The sequence below is a fragment of the Grammomys surdaster genome, unplaced genomic scaffold (genome assembly GCF_004785775.1).
Source record: "Grammomys surdaster isolate TR1022 unplaced genomic scaffold, NIH_TR_1.0 211, whole genome shotgun sequence".
NCBI lineage: Eukaryota > Metazoa > Chordata > Mammalia > Rodentia > Muridae > Grammomys > Grammomys surdaster.
In genome coordinates this window covers 3,509,514-3,530,845 of record NW_021604656.1, presented here as the reverse complement: position 1 = coordinate 3,530,845, position 21,332 = coordinate 3,509,514, and the positions used below count along the sequence as shown (strand labels likewise).

Sequence of the window (21,332 nt, the reverse complement as noted above, 5' to 3'; positions counted from 1 at the left end):
GTGACTGCATCATACCTCCTGGTGACTGTGTCACACGTCCTGGTGACTGTGACACACCTCCTAGTGACTGCATCACACCTCCTGGTGACTGTGACACACCTCCTGGTGACTGCATTACACCTCCTGATGACTGCATCACACTTCTTAGTGACTGTGTCACACCTGGTGACTGCATCACACCTCCTGGTGAATGTGACACACCTCCTGGTGACTGCATCACACTTCTTAGTGACTGTGTCACACTTCTTAGTGACTGTGTCACACTTCCTGGCAACTGAATCACATTTCTTAGTGATTGTGTCACACCTCCTGGTGACTGCATCACACTTCTTAGTGACTGTGTCACACTTCCTGGTGACTGCACCACACCTCCTGGTGACTGCACCACACTTCTTAGTGATTGTGTCACACCTCCTGGTGACTGCATCATACACCCTGATGAATGCATCACACCTCCTGATGACCGTATCACGCTTGCCGGTGACTGAATCACATCTCTTGATGACTGTGTCACATATCCTGGTAACTGTATCACTTCTGGTGACTGTGGAACATCTCCCAGCAATGGTGGCACATCTTGCAGTGACTGTAGCACGTCTTGTAGTGACAACGGCATGTCTTGCAGTGACCATGGCGTGTCTTGCAGTTGTGTCACATCTTGTGGATATGACACATTTTGAGGTTGGCCTGGAACATCTTGAGGTAGGCCCAGAGTGTTTTGGGATGGGTATAGGATGTGTCGAGGATGCCATAAGTCTTGAGGTGTGCTTGGCATATTCTGCTGAGGGCACGGCACAGTTTGAGTAGAGCATGGCACTTCTTGAGATGGCTGAGGCAAAGCTTGGAGTTGGCACTGCACAGTTTGTGATGGGCATGACAAGGCTTGTGATGGGCATGACAAGGCTTGTGATGGGCATGACAAAGTTTGTGATGGGCATGACAAAGCTTGTGGTGGGCATGAGGAAGCTCGTGGTAGACATGGTGAAGCTCTTTGTGGGCATGATAAGGCCTGTAGTGGGCACAGCAAGCCTTGTGATTGACAAGGCACATCTTGCTGTGGGCATGGCAAAGAGGCCCTTTGACTGCTAGTGGAGGAGAAGGAGCTAACATCTGAAGAGAGCTGTAGGCTTGTCAAGAAGCTGAGGTCACCTTTATATGTGATTGAGCTACAGTTTGGTTCTGGTGGATAAACAGAATCCTGGCTGATGGATGTCGGGGGTCGAGAACCTTCAAACAGGCTTTCCTCTAACAAATCCAAATCCACAGGATTGTTGCTAATGACTCTCTGTGCTGTAGGCTGAGAGCCTCTAGCTCCATGGGCTTCCATCACCTCTTTGCCGGAGAGACTGGGACATGTCTGAAGACCGGGTGGCTCCTTCTGAGAGGAAGCCACAGGTTCTAAAGTCAAATCAAGAGTGGCAATAGGCCTATTTTCTTCCTCACTTCTTGTCAGATCAATGACACAGAGTCCATTTCGATCTTTTGCTCTTGTTCGGGTTTCTCTAGTTAAGTCAATGAAGTCCTGTTAAAGATTGTGAAAAGAGAGAAAGAGTGAGAGGAGAGCCCAGTAACTTGAGAAATCTAAGGTTTTAGCTTTTAACAATGAACATCATTTTTACTTTTTCATTTCATTGATATTTCTACATGTTTGCAGTTCTAGTGATTGAATCCAGGGACTTGTGCATGCTGGGTAAATGCGCTACACCTGAGCTATATCTCCAGCCTTCTATACATCATCATAAGTATTAGTTTATCTTCTTTAGTTAACAGTTTGCTAGTATCAAAGCTGTCAACTTCTATAGATTCATATAAATCATCCAAGTGCTAAATGTGGGAATGCAGAGGAATTTTTTTCCCGTCTGATTCAAGAAAGACAGGTGAGTAGTAGAGAAAATTCTACCCCTGACAAACAGAAAGCAACCTTTGCTTGGAAAAGCAAACTCCCAGAGTAATTTGCAATGGAAGCTAAGCAAGGCTGTAAGTTAATATGAGGACCCAGATACTAAGAACACGCTGAGTGTTTGTTACTGAACTTGGGAGTCCCAAAGATTCATGGTTTCATCAGAGAAGGCTCTCAAGGACAGACATATGAATAGAAACAGATTTACTAAGAAAATAATCAAAAGTACAGTTTAAGTAAATCTTTTTTTCCCCATTGGTTTTTTGAGACAGGGTTTCTGTGTAGCCCTGGCTGTCCTGGAACTCACTCTGTAGACCAGGCTAGCCTCAAACCCTTGAACTCAGAAATCCACCTGCCTCTGCCTCCCAAGTGTTGGGATTAAAGGCGTGCGCCACCACCGCCTGGCTGGGTGGTGTTTCTAAATTTAGTGGTAATCCTGGCTAGGTAGAATATAACAGTCAACCCAAAGGTATCCACTATTTGCACTGAACCTGCAGCAGAAGTGGCATGGGGCAGTTTTGTCCAGTGGTTGATGTTACTACAATACAGGTAGATTTGCTGTTTCAGAGCCCCATCATCTTCTCAGAGACCTCAAAGGTCACTGCTATCGGATGGTAAAAAACTTAAACATTTTAAATGCCATCGTCAACAGATCTCTGAACTATTTGAGGACCAGGAACTATTAAGTACATCTGAGGTACCTAAACTTTGTTCCTAGTTACCTGCTTCAGACTCAAACCTGAAAACAGTACAGGAAACCAGGTGAAACTTATTTCTAGAATTAGTCAGTATTCTGTTTGACTACTAGTATATTTTGAGATAATATTTATACCTTAAAAAAAGTTTGAGAGAGTGAAATGAAAACCAAAAGATTATGAGATTAGTGGTAATAGAATGGTCCCTTATTTTTTGTTTTCCTCTGTCTCATACCAGGTGACTCTTCTGATATGAGACAGAGATTTTGGATTTCCCTTTACCAAGCATGTGTTGGTTTAGAGAAGGAGAGAGCCATGCTCCAACCCCAAAGCCAGCTTTAACTTTAATTGAATTGGGGCCACATAAAGAGCATTTGCCACTTATGTCTGTAGAGGGCAGCAGAGATGAGCTGGAGGTGGGCAATGCCACTTGGCCTATCCTTTTTACTTTCTTGAGACATTTTTTTCTTGATGAAAAGTCCTCTTTCTTCAGATGTTTCACTTGCCCAGTGGTCTCCAGAATCCCTAGCTGGATATTTTTATTTTCCTGGAAAGATAAAAGCAAACCCTGCCTCAATGCTAAATCAACGCTTGGGGGGAGGATGGGGGGGAGAGTTCTTTTTTTTTTTTTTTTTTTTTTTTGCAGGCTATACCTTTCCTAGGGCAAAATGTATTTTTGGCAACAGTAAAAAATTCTTTGGAATTGAAATTGCTGTAATTCTTATATGCCTACTTCTGCCTCCCAGATGTTGGGATTAAAGGATTAAAGCCAGCCACTACCTGGCTATGGATTGCTTATAATAGTTATCCTCATAGAGTTGTCCTGATTTAATTTGGTTCCCCATTTCCCCTTATTTTTTAGTATCAAGGTTTTCAAATGTGTAATCTATTATTCTTGCTAATTTATTCTTAATTTGTTCCCTGGGAAATTTTAATATTCTAGTCCTTTTTTTTTTTTTTGGTTTTTTTGTTTTTTTGTTTTTTGAGACAGGGTTTCTCTGTGTAGTCCTGTCCTGGAACTTACTCTGTAGACCAGGCTGGCCTCAAACTCGGAAATCCACCTGCCTCTGCCTCCCAAATGGTGGGATTAAAGGCATGGGCCACCACTGCCCGGCTTTAATATTCTAGTCTTAATTAAACATGATGCCAATCTGTTCACTATTTCATTATTTTCTGATGTTTTGTTTGTACTGCCTACATGAGCTATATATTATTTGAAGTCTTTGCTAAGTTTTGCTATGTTTTTCTATTTCTACTCATGCCTCCTATGACCAGATATCGTTGCCATTTCTGCCATTTGGATGACCATATAGCTAGACTATTATACATGTACCATGAATAGGAGAATATAGAGATTTTTCTTTCTTTTCCTAGTTGTTTGTCTTATTGTAGCCAATAGTGCTGTGCTGATTTTGTGGTTCCTTCCTCAGTATTGGCCATTCCATCCCCCGTCTATAGGCCACCACTTTCCATTAATTATGATTCTATCAGTGGTTGATGAGTCATCAGTAAACCATGCATTAGCCAAATGTTATGACCATTGTGGTGGTCCCCATAGTTCAACAGGTTCCTATTTGGGGGGAGGAGTAAGAGGTTTAGGGATGGGAAGTACAGGTAACTGAGCTATTTCCTCCATGTAAAAAGGCACAGACCCCTTTGCTACTACATCCTGGTCACAAAGGAATTCAGATAGGTACCAGTTCCACTGCAATACCTTTTCTTCCATGACTAAGTCTGTGAAGGGCTCTGCCTTCGACTGGATCCAATCCATCATTAGAAGGGGTACCCTTATAACTACAGGGTAGTTGACAATGACTGAGTATAAGGTTCTCCTTTCCTCATTAAATGTCCAAGTTTGTTTCTCAAAGAAAGAATATTTAATCTCCATATATAGAAAACATTTGCAATAGAAGCCAACAGGCAAATGTTGGTGAACTCCTTTTTGCTTTATAAAGAGTCCCCAATTGATAATTCACCAATAAATACGATCTCCATAATTAGGGCATCATCTGGTTCAATATTGATTTGGCTGCATGCACAGAGATGAGTTTACTTGCAGTTGCAAAAGCTGTTTTTTTTTGTTCCTGTCCCCATTGGAAATTAGCTGCTTTTCTAGTAACCCTGTAGAGGGTTTCTATGAGAATCTGTAAATATGATACGTGATTTCTCTACTGTGCAAACATAGCAACCATACCAATTAGGAGCTGTATCTGAGTTTTGCCCCTGGGTGTTGGAATTAAATAAAGGCATGCATCACCACTGCCTTGTTCTCTGTAGCTCTAAAATTTAGAAAGCAATTCGATTATAGAGATCTATTTGTTTTTGTTGAGATTAAGGGCATGGGCTACCACTGCTCAAATATTTTATCTCCAAATCACTCAGACTCTTAGAGATTTAAAAAAAACAATTATAGTAACCCTTTGAATTTACTTAAAATACTTTAAATCTCTTAACTGTGGTTTTAATACTAAACACCAAAAATACCCTTTTTATTAAAGAAGAAACTTTAAAAGCTGATGTCCAAAAATAGTGTGGACCATGTGGCAATCTACAATCTAACCTACTAACATGGAATTAAGACATGTGGTTTAAGAAAAAGCATTTTTCATTTCATGCAAGTAAGGCAACAGTCTCTCTTGTAAATTATTATTTGAAAACATTGTTTCTCATGCCTGATCAAATAAAAGGCATTTGTTAGTCTTTATAAGTTAGTTTGGACTGAACGACCAAGCTATCTGATGAACTAACACTTCTCCTTATTGATGAGATGTATCCTGTTCAACTCTAATTGTTATTAAATCTTGATGGTTTCGACAGCTTTTCTTCTGTGGAAACAAAGACAAAACCTCTTCCCCAACATAAGACATAACCTGGTTTCCATTCTAAAGACAATACATCTTTGATATGTACAGATTGACTTGATTCAGTAGTTTTACCTACTATCTAATGTTTCTCCGCAGCTGTTGTTCTTTTCTCACTAGCATTTACAAATTTTAGAGTTAATAAAGTACTATGTAATCTATCTCTAGAGGTCTTTATTACCCCTTTCTGTTTATTAAGTATATCTTTTAAAGTGCAATTAGATCTTTCTATAACTGCTTGTCCTGTAGAATTGTGTGGTATGCTTGTAATATGCTTTATATTGTAATATGCAAAAAACAAAAATAAAAACCAACTGTTTCATTTTACTAGAGACATATGCTGGAGCATTCTCCGTCTAAGCTTATAAGGTATTCCCATAATAGCCATAGCTTCTAGTAAATGTGTAATTACAGAATCAAGCTTTTCAGAGCTTAAAGCAGTTGTTCATTGAAATCCTGAATATTTATCTATGGTATGATACATATATGTTAATTTTCCAAACTCTGCAAAACAAAACACATCTGTTTGCCAAATTTTATTTCTTTGGTTATCTTTTGTGTTACTTCCTGCAGATAATGGAATTTGGTTATACAAAGAACAAGTATAATTTCCTTGGCTTGTTGCCAAAGTGATAGAAAAATATTTAAACCTTTGCTGTTAACATGGTGTTTTTTAAAAAAATTATTTATTCATTTTATGTATATGAGTACACTGTAACTGTCTTCAGACACACCAGGAGAGAACATCAGATCTCATTACAGATGGTTGTGAGCCACCATGTAGTTACTGGGAATTGAACTAAGGACCTCTGGAAGAACAGTCGGTGCTCTTAACCACTGAGCCAACTCTCCAGGCCTAACATGGTGTTTTTTATGAAATCTTTTAACACATTGTCTATTAGTAGTGGATCAATTTCTTCATTACCTGTGCTAGAGGGCTTGGTAGAGCCGAATGGGATCTGATATGTGTTATATACAATAGATGGTTTCCATTTCTGATTACTTGTTGTAGTGAAGTTAATAAATATAATATAAATATAAATATAAATATAAATATAAATATAAATATAAATATAAATAAATAGTGAAGTTAATCCTGAATCATCTGGAATATGTTTAGTGGTTTCGATATGTAAAATAAACTTTCTGCATATTGAGAGTCAGTAACTATATTAAGAATCAGGGAAACCTAATAATACTGTAAGAATGGCATAGCTCTGATTTTTGAACTGAATCATAAGGCCCTGAGCCAACTTACTTTTTTCCCCTGACTTTATAACCTACCTTTCCTGATTTATTTGCATCATTATAGATGGTAGGGGCTCCGGAAATGTGTATCCCTTTTACTGTACAAGGGAGAATCCAATTAGTTCTTTTTATAAGCTGAAGTTTCCTGTTTGGGGGATATTTGTTGTTAATCTTTTCCAAAATAATTACTGCAAGTTCTTTACTAATGCTCATTTTCTGTACATAACAAAGTAATTTCAGCATTAGTAAAAGGTACCACAATTTCTGCTGGGTCTACATCTCATCATTGACAAAGTCTCATTTTTCCTGTCAGAATCAACTCAGAAACCTTTTCTACATAGGTCTTTAATTTTTTTACTGTTTGTGTGTTAAAAATACTCATTTAAAAATACTATCTTCGCCGGGCGGTGGTGGCGCACGCCTTTAATCCCAGCACTCGGGAGGCAGAGGCAGGCGGATTTCTGAGTTCGAGGCCAGCCTGGTCTACAGAGTGAGTTCCAGGACAGCCCGGGCTATACAGAGAAACCCTGTCTCGAAAAACCAAAAAAAAAAAAAAAAAAAAAAAATACTATCTTCTCTCCGCATAAGAATTCCTGTAAGAGAATGAATAGAGGGCAAAATAACCAAAATACAATCCAGCTTTGGATCAAAACAGTACACATGTGCATCCTATAATTTCTTTTCTACCAAAGCCACTTCTCACTCAGCCTCAGCTGATAATTTTCTTGGACTATTTAAGTCTGTTAGTACCTAGGTAAAATATTAAGACCTAGATGGAATATTAAGGCCTAGGTAACTAGTTGCAATCTGGCTATCCTGCCATTATAAGGAAACTTTCTCATATTTTCCCGCTGTTACTAGGGTATTTTATAATGCCAAGATTGATTACATATTCTGTCATGTTCTGTGCCTTTGGAAAACAATCATGATAGAAATCAGTAGAACTGTTTTGTATAGTTACTCACAATAAGCTTGGACTGGAACCAACTGCCCAACAGCACTTCCTTCGCCCGAGTATAAGCTTTTTTGCTACAAGCTGACCCTCGGATGGTCCCTAACATAAGAGAAATACCTGCACCAATATAAGAAATTATTTGGAATAAGACTTCTTTTTGAGTAGTGGTGGGCTAAAGTTTAAGTTCCCAAGACCTCCCTGGGAACTGATATCCTTGTTGACAAGTTAAGACATGAATGTTAGGTGAGACAAGGCAAGTCCTGCCACAGTTGAATACCCCAACCAATGGAGAGAGGATAAGTGTACAACAAAGACATGTGTCTAAGGAAATCCCCTGTCCCTAAATCCTGATTGGTGGGATAACTTGGCACAGATGTTTGTGAATTTTTGGGTTTAAAAACCCTGTAGGATCTTAACTTGGGTCCTGAATCTGGACCATGGCCCTGGTTGATCAGTCTGGGAGCATATGATCAATAAACTATCCCTATCTGACTGAGATTGGTGTTCATGTGATTTGTGAGGTGATTCCTGAACCCAAAAAGTCCTTATCACCTTCTAAGGTTTTTTTTTTGTTTTTTTTTTTTTTTTTTGAGACAGGGTTTCTCTCTGTAGACCAGGCTGTCACCTTCTAAGATTTGAAATAAATTACTTAGCTCGAGTAGTTAATCCAATTGTAGGCCATAACCAGTTAATATCTCTTAGCAATTTTTGAAAATCATTAAGAGTTTATAATTGATTTCTCCTGATTTTTACTTTCTGCATTTGAATTTTCCGTAAACCTTTCTCATAGCCTAGATAATTAACAGAATCTCATTTTTTGAGGAACAATTTGTAATCCCCAGCAAGGCAAATACTCTTTACTTCATCAAACATTTTTTTCTAAGTTATCTGCATCTGAATCAACCAGATAATAGTAAATTTTAGATTGAGGAAACTGTTTACTAATTATTTCTAATGGCTGCTATACAAAGTATTGGCACAAGGTAAGACCATTTAAGATTCCTTGTGGTAAGACTTTGCAGTCTCTTTATTAGACAACTATTATAAGTTGGTACTGAGAAAGTAGCCTTTCCCTATCATGCTCATGCAAAGGGATTGTGAAAATAATCTTTTAAATCAATTATTATCAAAGGCCATGACTTAAAAGGCAATGGAATCAAGGTTGTAAAGGGTCCATTGGTTGAATCATCTTATTTATGTCTCTTAAATCTGTTAACATCCTCCATTTTCATTTTTATAACAAAAGCAGGGGAATTCCATGGGCTGGTAGATTCTTCCATATGTTGAGCATTCAGCTGCTCCTGTACCAGCTGTTCTAGTACCTGTAATTTTTTTCAAGTCAAAAGTCCACCCACACACATTTGTCAGCTAACCATTTTAAAGGTAGGGTAGTTGGTACCTTTGAAAAACCAACACCTATCATGTCCTGCTTATGAACAACTGGACAGTCTAGGACTTTTCTTGATAATACCTTTTAATATTTTTCTCAGAAACATTCTTTACTTTATGGCTTGTTTCTGAGATTGGAGGAATGTTAATCTGTGCTTTGCATTGCTGCAACAAATCAGGTCCCCATAAATTTATGGCTATATTAGCCACATACGGCTTTAGTTTTCCTAGTTTTCATTCTGGCTCTATAAATTTGACTCATCTTGTACTTTGTTTTACCTAAGATAAAGTTCTAATTTCTAGAAGCTGAATATTTACCTCCTGATGAGGCCAATCTGGATGCCAAAATTTTGGTGAAGTTATTGTTACATCTGCTCCTGTGTTTACCTTCAATTTCAATGCCATCTGTTTGCATTTTTCGATTTGGTCTCTGATCATTTATAGCAGTTTGCTGAAATGTCTCTTTTCTGGTCTCTCTGGAATATTTTGTTTTATCTACTGAAGCTGCTCTGTCCTTGATCATATCCAGAGAAGTGTTGGTTTTAACAACGGGCATCAAATCTTTTAATTGCTCTATGGATGAGTTTCTCTACTGCTGACAGGGAATGACTGGATCAAATTTGATTTGGGGTCTGCAGGCTCCCCATGATGACAAAGGGTTGTCTTGCCTCTCCCTTGTTGATCTGCACTCATTAGTCCAATGCTAGCCTTTGCCATACCTTCTGCATACTCCAGAAGGCTGGGGCTTTCTTTTTGTATTAGCTCTAGAAAAAAGTGTTTCTAGAAATGCTTTGCCTACAATTACTTTTCAAATGACCTTGCTTACCACACTTAAGACATCTGGCGCCGGGCGGTGGTGGCGCACGCCTTTAATCCCAGCACTTGGGAGGCAGAGGCAGGCGGATTTCTGAGTTCGAGAGTTCGAGGCTAGCCTGGTCTACAGAGTGAGTTCCAGGACAGCCAGGACTACACAGAGAAACCCTGTCTCGAAAAAACCAAACCAAACCAAAAAAAAAAAAAAAAAAAGACATCTGGCATTTTGATTTTTCTTAAAACGTTTAGAGTAGCATCATAAATATGAGATCCAATATCAGCCATATTTCTAGTCTGTTAGTCTATTGGTGCTGATCTTGCCTTTAAAGGTCTAATCACTCTTTTGCATTCTGAATTAGCATTTTCAAAAGCCAAAGATTTGATTAATATTTGTCTGGCTTCTGAATCTGATACTATTCTATTTACAGCTGAAGTTAATCTTTCCAAAAACTCAGTGAAGGCTTCTTTTGGGTCTTATATAATTTTAGTAAATGATTCAGATCTCTTTCCTGATTCTTCAACTTTGCCCCAAGCACTTAGAGCTGCAACAGGACACTGCACCAGGGTGTGGTTATCAAACTCAAGCTGCCTTTGTAGCTCAGCACACTGATTCACCTAGCAACCAATCTTAGAAAAAATTAATACCTCTAGCCCTATTTTGTTGTTCTGTGGTCCTAGCTTTCTCTTTTAACCATGTCCACCACTGTAACTGAGGACCAGTTCTGTTCTGAGTTGCCCATGAATAATATATAATAATAATATAATAATAATATCAGCCTCACCTAGGATAAATGCATACCATATGAAATGATTGCTTCCTTAAATATTTTCTTTTTCTTTTCTTTTTTTTTTTGGTTTTTCAAGACAGGGTTTCTCTGTATAGCACTGGCTGTCCTGGAACTCACTCTGTAGACCAGGCTGGCCTCGAACTCAGAAATCTGCCTGCCTCTGCTGGGATTAAAGGTGTGCTCCACCACCGCCCGGCGATCCTTAAATATTTTCAAATCTAATATGTCTATAGGAATCCATTTAACTTTTTCATAACTTTGGGAGTGCCTATTGTCTCCTGGTAGGTCTTGTATAGTTACTGGATAAACTAAGGCTGGGTTTTTAACAACCTTGGGCCACCCCTCTTTTGTTTTAACTTGGTGGCATGGCAGGTTTTTGTCTAGATTCCTCTGTGTCTGAGTTTCTTTCTTTCTCTCTTTCTCTCTTTCTCTCTCTCTCTCTTTCTCTCTTTCTCTCTTTCTCTCTTTCTTTCTTTCTTTCTTTCTTGGTTTTTCGAGACAGGTATTTTTCTTACTTAATTTGTAAGACTTTTTAAGGCTTGTATTTTATCAATCCACTTTTCATATTTAACACAAAAACTATAGCTACTAAGGATAAAATATGAATTACCAAACGGATAATTACAATCAGCATTATGTCAATCTCAGTTAAGTCATTATATTTTCATTTTCTGCTTTTATTTCACATCACCTAAAGTCCACTATACAGGGTCCTAGCACCTTGTATTATTTCCCATTCTTAATTCTCTCCTTGAGGACTTCTCAGGTGACTTATCAAATCTGATGGCTTCTCATTTTGTCCACAGCTGATGTGATTTCTTTGTCCTTATGGCCATGCCATGCATTGGAGTGTCAAATGTTTTTTGACAATAGCTCAGTCATTTGATTTTTCCAATGACGACTCAGGAGCCAGATGCTGGGGTGAAAGCCTGGTAGCTCAGAGAGGCAGAGGAAGCACCCAGATGACCTTCCTCCATAACTGATGTCCCAAAAGAAAGTTCCTTTCCATGCCCTGTCAAAGATCCTCAAACTACATATTCCTCCTTTTTACTTCCTGTGAATGTGTACCTGTCCTCCTGACTTCCTCTTACTCTTTCGGGTTTGCCCCACGTTCACTCTCTGTCAGCTGGCTGCTTGACGGAGGACTGACTTTATTTAATCTCCTTTACAATAATCCAAAAGCTCTTGGATTAAAGGAATGTGCGAGGCTTGAGCCACGCCATCACTACAAACAGTTGGGGTTTTTTCCCCTCTAGTAAATAAAACAATCTCGGGGGTCACAATGTGATCCAAGATTTGACTCTGCCTCCAGAATTCAGGGATTACAGGCATGTACCACTACATCTGGCCTATCTATAATCAGCCCTAAAAAATAGATTGTTTTTATAACAATGTTGGGGTACAGGAGTTGCCTCACAAACCACATGAACTCTGGTCGAAGTCAGACAGGGACAGTTTGATGAGCATTTGCCCCAGGACTGATTAATCAGGGCCATGGTGCAGACTTGGGAGCTGAACTGTGATAATGAGTTAAGATCCTATAGGGTTGCCGGGTGGTGGTGGTGCATGCCTTTAATCCCAGCACTTGGGAGGCAGAGGCAGGTGGATTTCTGAGTTCGAGGCCAGCCTGGTCTACAGAGTGAGTTCCAGGACAGCCAGGACTACACAGAAAAACCCTGTCTTGAAAAACCAAATAAATAGATAAATAAATAAATAAATAAATAAATAGATCCTATAGGGTTTTTAAGCCTAAAATCCACAAACATTTAGGGTTGGAGATTTCCTTAGGAACATGTCCTTGTTGTATGGGGTATTCAACTGTGGCAGGAGGCTTGCCACATTTATGTCTTAACTGTCAACGAGGATTTCAGTTACTCACATACATGTTTCTTTCTGATAACAGTTCCCAGGAAGGTCTTGGGGACTTAAACTTTACTTGACCACTACTCAAAATGGAAGTCTTATTGTAAATAGGTGGAGGTGTCTCTTATGTTGTGGTCCATCCTGGGGCAGCTTATAAAGGCAAATACCATTTGCTGGGTTCATTGGTTCAGGCCCAAGCTTATTGTGGCTAACTATAGAAATCAGTTCTAACTGACTTCTGTTGTGATTGTCTTCCAAGAACACCAAAGCACAGAACATCCTAATAATAGCAGTAACAAGCATGTGAGAAAGTTTCCTTATTATATTAGTAACAGCACAAAATGGCAGGCTACACAGGTAACAGTTACTCAGGCCTTAATATTCCATCTAGGCTGTAAGACAATAAGGGGTAGAAAAGCAACAGTCTGAAGTTTAACTAACGGAAAACCATTAATCCTTGTTCCTGTTCCTTAGCAGGCTGATCAAACAATTTATAAAGCTTAAAGCTTGATGATGCCACAAGGGGCACTGTCACCAAACTCTGTGCCATGAGTCTAGAGTAACACAGGTGGTTTCCATGTGTCTTCTCACCAGGCTGGGTACCATCACTATTGGTATGTTACAGTCTGGCAACAGTGTCACCACCATAACCAGCATGCTATTTCTCTCTCTCTTTTAAATTTTATGCCTGCTCTTAGTTAGCATGGTAGGTGTCTTGTTACACTTTTACACCTGTCCTTATACTGTGCTCTGGTCGGCCTTGGTGTCGTGAGCTGCTCTCTTCATCTTCCCTGTTTCCTGTTGCTTACCCGTCTCCCTTCCCTTCTACTCCTGTGCGGCTTCTCTTAACAGATGCCACGGTCACCACTGTCCACTGATCTAAACACATGGGGTTCTGAATGGCTCAAGTAAAAATCTGGTATGTACCTAGTTCTAGAATAGGAACTGTTTGACAAAATTGAAAGCCTCAGTTTCTAGGAAAGACAGACAACCTCAGTGCCTTTGATGATACTCAACAGCCAAGTGAACACACGAAGTTGAAAGTCTACTCCGAAGCTTGAATTTCACTCATCTCACATAGCCAACTCTAAAACGCAGCATCGCCAGGATGAGGGTCTAGAAGTGGTAGAGTAATTGCCTAGCTTGCAAAAGGCCCTGGATTCACCACATGTGGTTGCTGGGAATTGAACTCAGGACCTCTGGAAGAGCAGTCAGTGCTCTTAACTGCTGAGGCATCTCTCCAGGCTGGCATACATCTTTCAGTTATATTTTCAGTGGCTGATCTTAGGCTTATAGTCTAGAAATTCAATATGTGCTACTATGCTTAGAAAAAAAAATGGATTACTTACGGTAAAAATATAGGAACCCTAAAAAATATTGTTTACCTTTTTCCTCACCCATTTTTTTGTGATATTTTAAACACTGATAAGCTAATTTAAATTATAAGTTTAAGTGTGTAAGTGTGAGCTCCTCAAGGTTTTCCTCTGTGGTTGGCATGGAGGTGCTTGTGCTTACAAACATGCAGTAGGGGAATCTGGAGTGTTAAGTACAAAAGACTGTTCCTTCAAAGGAAGGAAGGGAAAACCTGTTTTTTTACCCAGAAGGCTAGAGTGGATGTGCTTTCTAGCCTGGTTACCTTTGCACAATCTGTGTGGCCAAGGACTTTCTTTCTACCACTGGACCTTCCTCCAGATCCTTCTCATGAACTTGTTTTCTCAGTCATTCTATAGAATCTATCTTTCTGGGAGGTATCACATTTGCTTTATAGTTTTGGTGTAGTCAGGTCTGATCTGTATTTAGTTTACTTTGTTCCTCAGAGAGAACCAGAAATGCTTGGTTGTGCACTCAGGATTCAGATAGTCTTCACAAGAATGGCTTTCACCAGACTGTGCTGTGCTTAAACAAACCATGTGGGGTCCGACTCTGAAAGTTTGAGTCAACAGTGGCTACTGAGTCATGTTATACTGAACTGCCCTCTTGCCTCTCACAGCTCTTCACTCTGCTGCCTATGAAGGTCATAAAGACCCCCACATACATTACCTTACTTCTGTTCTTTTTTTTTTTTTTTTTTTGAGACAGGTTTTATAGCCAAAGCTAGCCTCAAATTTGTGGTAATCCTGTCTCAACCCTCTTGCAGTAAATACAGATATTTATTACTATATTTTTCAAGCAAGTTATTAGTTTTTTAAAGATTTATTTATTCATCTTTGTGAGTACACTATAGCTGCCTTCAGACACACCAGAAGAGGGCATCAGACCCTACTATAGATGGTTGTGAGCCACCATGTGGTTGCTGGGAATTGAACTCAGGACCTCTGGAAGACCAATCAGTGCACTTAACCTCTGAGCCATCTCTCCAGCCCCAAGCAAGTTATAACTATTTCATTTCTTTTTTCTTTATTTTTAATGTGGACTCATGTTTTACCTGCATTCATGTCTGTGTGTGTGATGGTTGTCAAATCCCCTAGAACTGGAGTTACAGAGAGCTGTGAGCTGCCTTGTGGTTGCTGGGAATTGAACTGGGTCACCTGGAAGAGCAGCCAATGCTCTTCTCTCCAGTCCTTTTCTCATATATATATATATATATGATAAATGTGTATGGGCATTTTGTCTGCATGTATATCCTGGTACCCTCAGATCCCCTGGGATGGTAATGAGCCACCATGTGGGTGAACTTGGGTCCACTGGAAAAACACGTAGTGCTCTTAACTACAGAGCCACCTCTCCAGCCCCTATTTCTTAAAGCGTTAGCTTTTAAGCATATATTTAGAATTTCTGATGCTCTTCATTTCTTTGTGGAAATATATATTTCAGCTTGATGTCATTTCTTTTTAGCCTAAATATCTTGTAGTGCAGGGGTACTAGTGAAAGTTCAGTTTATTTCTTGAGATGTCTTTATTTTGCTTTTATTCTTGGGGGGTATAAGCTTAGAGTTCTTACCACTGGCATATCTTCACCTCTCCTTCTCTTCCAAATCCAGACCCCCAGTCTCATCCCCAGTTACAGATAGTATTGTTTCCACTAGTTAAACATCTCAATCCACGTCTTTTAGCCTCCACAAGTATAAGATGTCAACTGTTTTCTATGTGTAACATGTATAGATTTTTCTCTGTATAGATTTAAAAAAAAACAGTTTTCTTTGTTTATTCTTCCATATATCTTATTTTTTTGGATCTATAAATTAATCCCCCCAGTCAAATCTGATAAATTTTATCAGTGGTCTTTTAAAAAAAAAGTTGTCTAATCTATTCCTGTTCAAGACTCCACTTCAAATACTTTGGACTGCCTCATAGTACCCTACATAATTATGTAGTTATTGAGTTTTACTTAATCTCCTTGTCCACTGATTGTGAACTTGGTTATTTCTACGGATCTGTCCTGAACTTCCCTGTTCGCTCTGTCACTGTTTTCTTATTTTCTGATGAGCTCGTTTAGTCTATTTAAAAAAAAAAAAAAGACTAGGAAAAGGCAATTTCAGAGCCAGGTGGTAGTGGTGCTGCCTCTAGTCCAATCACTCAGGAGGCAGAAGCAGGAGGATTTCTGTGAGTTTCAGGCCAGCCTGGTCTACAAGGTGAGTTCCAGGACAGCCAGGGCTACAAGGTGAGTTCCAGGACAGCCAGGGCTACACAGAGAAACCCTGACTCAAAAACCAAGCAAACATATAAAAACAAAAAAATGTATTGTTATGGCAGATCTTCACCCGTCCTTTCCAAATCCAGTCCTCCAGTGTCATCCTGAGATGAGACAAACACACCGGTTGTGCCTCTCCTGTTCCCTGTCTCTTGTAGATCACACACATCCCCCCCCCCCACCACCACCACTCTGTGCACCCAAGCTCCCAACTCCAGCAGGCACGTATTCCCTGGAAACCTGCAGTCATCTCTGTCCAGGGAAGCAGCCCCCAGCTCTGGCAAATATTAGAAGACAGAGGAGGATGGAAAGATCTCCCATGCTCATGGATCAGTAGGATTAATATCAAAAGTAATCTACAGACTCAATGCAACTCCTATCAGAATCTAACACAACTTTTGAAAGGCCAATCCTCGACTTTGTATGGAAAAACAAACAAACAAACAAACAAACAAACTCAGGTTAGCTAAAACAATCCCAAACAAACAAAAAAATCCCTGGTTAGCTAAAACAATCCCAAACAACAAAGGAACTGCTGGAGGCCTCACTATCCCCAATTTCAAGTTGTGCTATAGAGCTATAGTGCTAAAAATCACGGGGCACGGCACAAAAACAGACACATGTTGGTCAATGGAATCAAACTGAAGACCCAGACATAAGTCCACGCGCCTAAGGACACCTGACTTTTGATAAAGAAGCTTTAAGTACATACGAGAAAAGAGACATCTTCAACATATGGTGCTGGTCAAACTGGACGACTACTTGTAGAAGAATGCAAATAGACCTATTCCCGTTTACCACCGTGCACAAAAGTCAGCTCCAACTGGGTCAAAGATTTCAACAACAACAAAACCAGACATACTGAATTTAATAGAAGAGAAAGTGGGAACGGCCTTGAATTTCTTGGCACAGGACAAGACCTTTTGAACAGAACGCTGTTAGTGCAGAGACTATGATCAGCAATCAATATATGGGAAACCAAGAAGTTTCCGCATGGCAAAGGACACAGTCATTCGGGAAAAAAAAATATTCCCAGATGTCCTGGAAGTCTTTCTGTACAACAGGCTGGCCTTGAACTTAAGAGATCTGACTGCCTCTGCCTCCAAATGTTGAAATAAAAGGTGTGCACCACCACTGCCTGGCAGGAAAAGATTTTTAACAACTACATATCTGATAGAAGTCTACTACTCACAATATATAAAGGACTGAAAAAAAAAAGCTATCAAGAAAAGCCAATTAAAAACTGGGGTAGCACATATTCCATTGTAAAAAACTTATTCTACAGACAGTCTCATCACAATCAATCTCCAATAGCAAGAGCAAACAGGCTCAGTTGAATCATTTTTTTAATGTCAGAACATGAAACTGATGAATTACCATGTGCTAGGATACTTACTATATACATGGAACACCAATATCAACAAAATAGCCTATAATCAAAACATGGTAGAGGTGTTTAAATCAAACACCTAAATTATTAAGAGAGTTTTAGAAGTTACTACAATCTCATAGTTGGGAATACATTTCAGTTTGTATAATAATACCTAAGACTCGAGGCCCTAGGTTTGATCTCCAGCACCCCATAAACCAAGTACAGTTGTACACGACTGTAATCTCAATACTCAGGGGGTAGAAGGGGAATCAGAAGTCAAGGTCATCCTCAGCTATACAGCAAATTTGAGGCTAGCCTGAACTACAAAAGACCCTACCTCAAAAAAAAATAGTACAGCCCCATTAGAAAAGAATTAGACATTTTAATACATTTATGCATAGATATAGGGAAATTTTTCTATAGTAATACACACACAAATACACACACATACTGTAGCTCTGGAGACAGTGGAAATGGGAAAGTTATAGCTTACAACCCTCAATTTTTATCTCTATTTAAAATTATGTTTATAAATCAAGGTGGTGAAAAGTCACTTTTCCAAAGATGTTTGTGGACCTGAAGAAGAAGACGGCTTCCTTTCAGAGTGAAGTAAACGATTTATTAGCTATGATGGTTGTACAATCCGACGTATTGCGTGGATGAATCATAACACAATAAAGGTACTATCAAAGATAAAGTAGCATAAAGGTATATTGGCAAGCTAGATAATACAAAAAATGCAAAATTAAGTTCCTCTCCTAAGACAGAGAATGCGTACTGTTCTAGATCAACTTGTAAAAAGCTACAGTGATCTGAGAGAAAGGAACCTCAGTGAGAATCTGTGTCCTAAGATCCAGCTGTAAACGAGCCTGTAGGGCATTTCCTTAATTAGTGACTGATGTGGGAAGGCCCAGCCTATAGTAGGTGGGGGCACCCCTGGGCTAGTGGTTTCTGTGAGAAAGCAGGCTGAGCAAGCAAGAGGTAGCAAGGCAGTAAGCATCACTTCTCCGTATGGCCTCTGCACAGCTCTACCTCCAGGTCCCTGCCCCGCATGAATTCTTGTTCTGATTTCTTTAGTATGAAAACCGAAGTGTAAACTAAATAAACCAACTTCTCTCCAAGTTGCTTTGGGTCATGGTGTCTCATCACAGCAACAGTAATCCTAAAACACCTACCTTCGGGTGTAGGAAGACCCTCCAACTTCCCAAAGGCAACCTAGAATGAAGGAGCACTCAAAAAGTGATTTACCTGCTTACGGAGTAGCTGACCTTGATTTAGGACATATATTAGGAAGAACAGAGACCGAGATCTGGATCATGGTAGGGGTTCACTAAATTTCTGTAGAGAGTTCTAGAAACGCAGAGACCACAGATATTTTTATCCTATCACTTCAGGAGCAAGAACAAAGATAAAGAACCTGGAGGAAAAACAAAGGTGCGAGTGCCCCGCCCCCGGGCTTTGTATGCGATTCGCATCTGCAAAGCAAAATAAACCGTCCTTCTCCACAACTCAAAAATCGGGGCCCTGGCTCGGGAACTAGGCCCTGCAGCGCAGCCGCCACCGTGCCAAGGGCGGCGCTTCCCTCTCTCGCAGCCGGGGCTCCTGTTACCTCCTTGCACACATCTGTGCCCATCACAAGCCAAACAATTACGCGCTCCCGCGCGCCCGCCTCGAGGTCCGGGTGGCGGCTGCGGCCTGGCCAGGACCCCCACTCCTCCCGCTGCCAAAGCTCTGGGGTCAGTTCGGGCCGGAGGCCATTGCCAGCCACCGCTTGGCAGTTCGCACTGGTGCTCAGTGTGTCGCCCATGTGCTCGGCCGGCTCCGCCGCACAGCCCTGTAGGCTCAGCGCTAGCCAGCCCGAGGCCTGCCTTGCCAGCCGCGCCGCCGCGCTCCTCGAGGCCCGAGGCCGCCAAAGGCGGGAAGACACAGTGGCGGGGAGCCAGGGTCACAACGCCGAGGCCCCGAAGGGGCGACGCTCGGCTCCCGTCGGGCGTGGGGAGCGGCAGTGGATTTACTCACCACGGTTCGGCGGGGCAGCGCGCCGGGGGTCCGGGACAGGGCCCGGCGCAGCCTCCGCGCCCTGCCCGAGCGGGTCCCGGCCGAGCTCTCGGAGCCACTGTCGTCGGAGATGACGATAAAGTCCTCCATAGCAACGGGCCCAGCGGAGCCACGCGCCAGCGGCGAGCGGCCCCGGCAACTGCGACTCCGGTTCCAGCTGCTGAAGGGACTGCAGCGGCCTCGTCGCCGACACCGGGGTTAGTACCCCACCGGCCCCGCCCCCTCCATCGCCCCGCCCCACCGCCCCGCCTCCGGGGAACCGGTCCCGCCCCGAGCCCCGCCCACCGCCGGGCAGCCGCGCGCCCGGGTTAGGGCAGTGTCACAGAACCCTGGAGGAACCGGGCTCCCTTTCCCTCGGAGAAGGAGAGAGAGAGGGAAGGGAGGGAAGGGAGGGATAGAACTGAGAGGCTGGGTCGCGTGGTCGGCGGGCTTGAAAAACGCTGAGGTTGAGAGGTTGTCTACTGCTGCTCTCAACTGACCACAGTGGGCGGTGCTGGTTACCAGCCCCTGGCTGCAGGTGTGAGATGTGATTAGGCAGCCAGCTTGATTCACAAGAAGAAGGGTCACTGGAGTGGGCTGATAGGACCTCTGATAGAGTATTTAATTGCCCCGGTAGTGGGGCCTGCGACTGGCAGAAGGAGCAATTACTCCTTCAGGTTAAAGAGGCCCTGAGGGGCTGAGAAAGGTAACCTGAATCTAGTGTTTCATTGACTAGGGCTTCTGGCTGAGATAAGGAAGAGATACCTGCACGCACACTCTGTGTGCAGGTAGATCCGTAGGATAAATTCCCAGAAGCAGGCTTTTTGGATCAAATCTATGTTTTTATTGTTATTTTGGCAAATGGTACCAAATTATCCTAAGTTCTACCGCAGTTTCATCAACAATATGTGTTGTAGGAATTTAAACTGTCAAAGTAAGAGTTTGTTGAGTTCCTCGTTGACAGAAACCACCGAAAAGGTACACACAGAGAGCTATGAAGACCCAGAGTGTCTGTATACTTCAGTGCTGTGAACAAACAGAAGTTCTAAGGATAAAATTGTATCCCCAAACAGAGGGAAATGTTAGTAAGTAGTGAATTCTTTGGTTGCTTTGTGGTAGAGTAGGGACGTTAAAATCAAAATAAGACTCATGGCTATTTTAAAATTGTGGGATATTGACAAAATCCTGCTGCTTGGGCTCAAGTAACTTGAAAAAATAAATAGAATCAAATTAAAATATCTTTAGCCAAAAAAGTGGGGTTCCTACAGGCTTAGCTATTGGGTTCTATCTAAGCAGTGTGTAGTGCAGTGTTTTCTAATCTTTAATGAACTTCTGACTCAGCCAGAGTGTGTATAATTAAGATTGCAGGATCAGACATCAATGTTTCTGACTGAGAGACTGAGTTTTGGGAGTAAGCCCCCAAATGGTATTTCTCTCAGGTTCCTAGGTGAGATTGACATTGCTTAAAGTCTGGTAAGCACACTTTAAGGTTCACCGCTCTGAGCCAGGCATCACGGTGCATGCCTTGAGTCCTAGCACTTGAAAGGCTAAGGTCAGCCTCCGGGAGAGAAAAGTAGAGGAAGGAGGAGAAGGAGGAGGAAGAGGAAGAGGGGGGAGGGAAAGGGAAAGGAAGGGAAGGTGAGAGATCACTGACTTGGTAGACAAGTAGCTTATGACCATAGGTTTCAGATGTTTTGATCCAATGGGTAAATTATTATAAAGGGATACAGTAAGGTAAGTTTCCTGTAATGCTATGAAGCATTCATTTCAAAACACACACA

General features: G+C 41.3%; 1 protein-coding gene across 2 annotated transcripts in view; it reads right to left on the bottom strand.

Annotated features, from left to right (window-relative positions):
- Window positions 1-19,662, bottom strand: part of Simc1 (SUMO interacting motifs containing 1) — a 45,371-nt gene extending 25,709 nt beyond the window's left edge. The window contains exons 1-2 of one of the 2 annotated variants that reach the window (XM_028772015.1): window positions 19,534-19,662; window positions 1-1,522 (exon numbers count right to left, since the gene is read on the bottom strand). The exon at window positions 1-1,522 is cut by the window's left edge and continues 1,028 nt beyond it. In XM_028772015.1, coding sequence (XP_028627848.1) covers window positions 1-1,522; window positions 19,534-19,662 — 1,651 coding nt within the window. Of the gene's footprint in view, window positions 1,523-19,533 lie in introns of those variants that run through there. The other variant, XM_028772016.1, reaches the window with a different exon arrangement.
- Window positions 19,663-21,332: the final 1,670 nt, after the last annotated feature.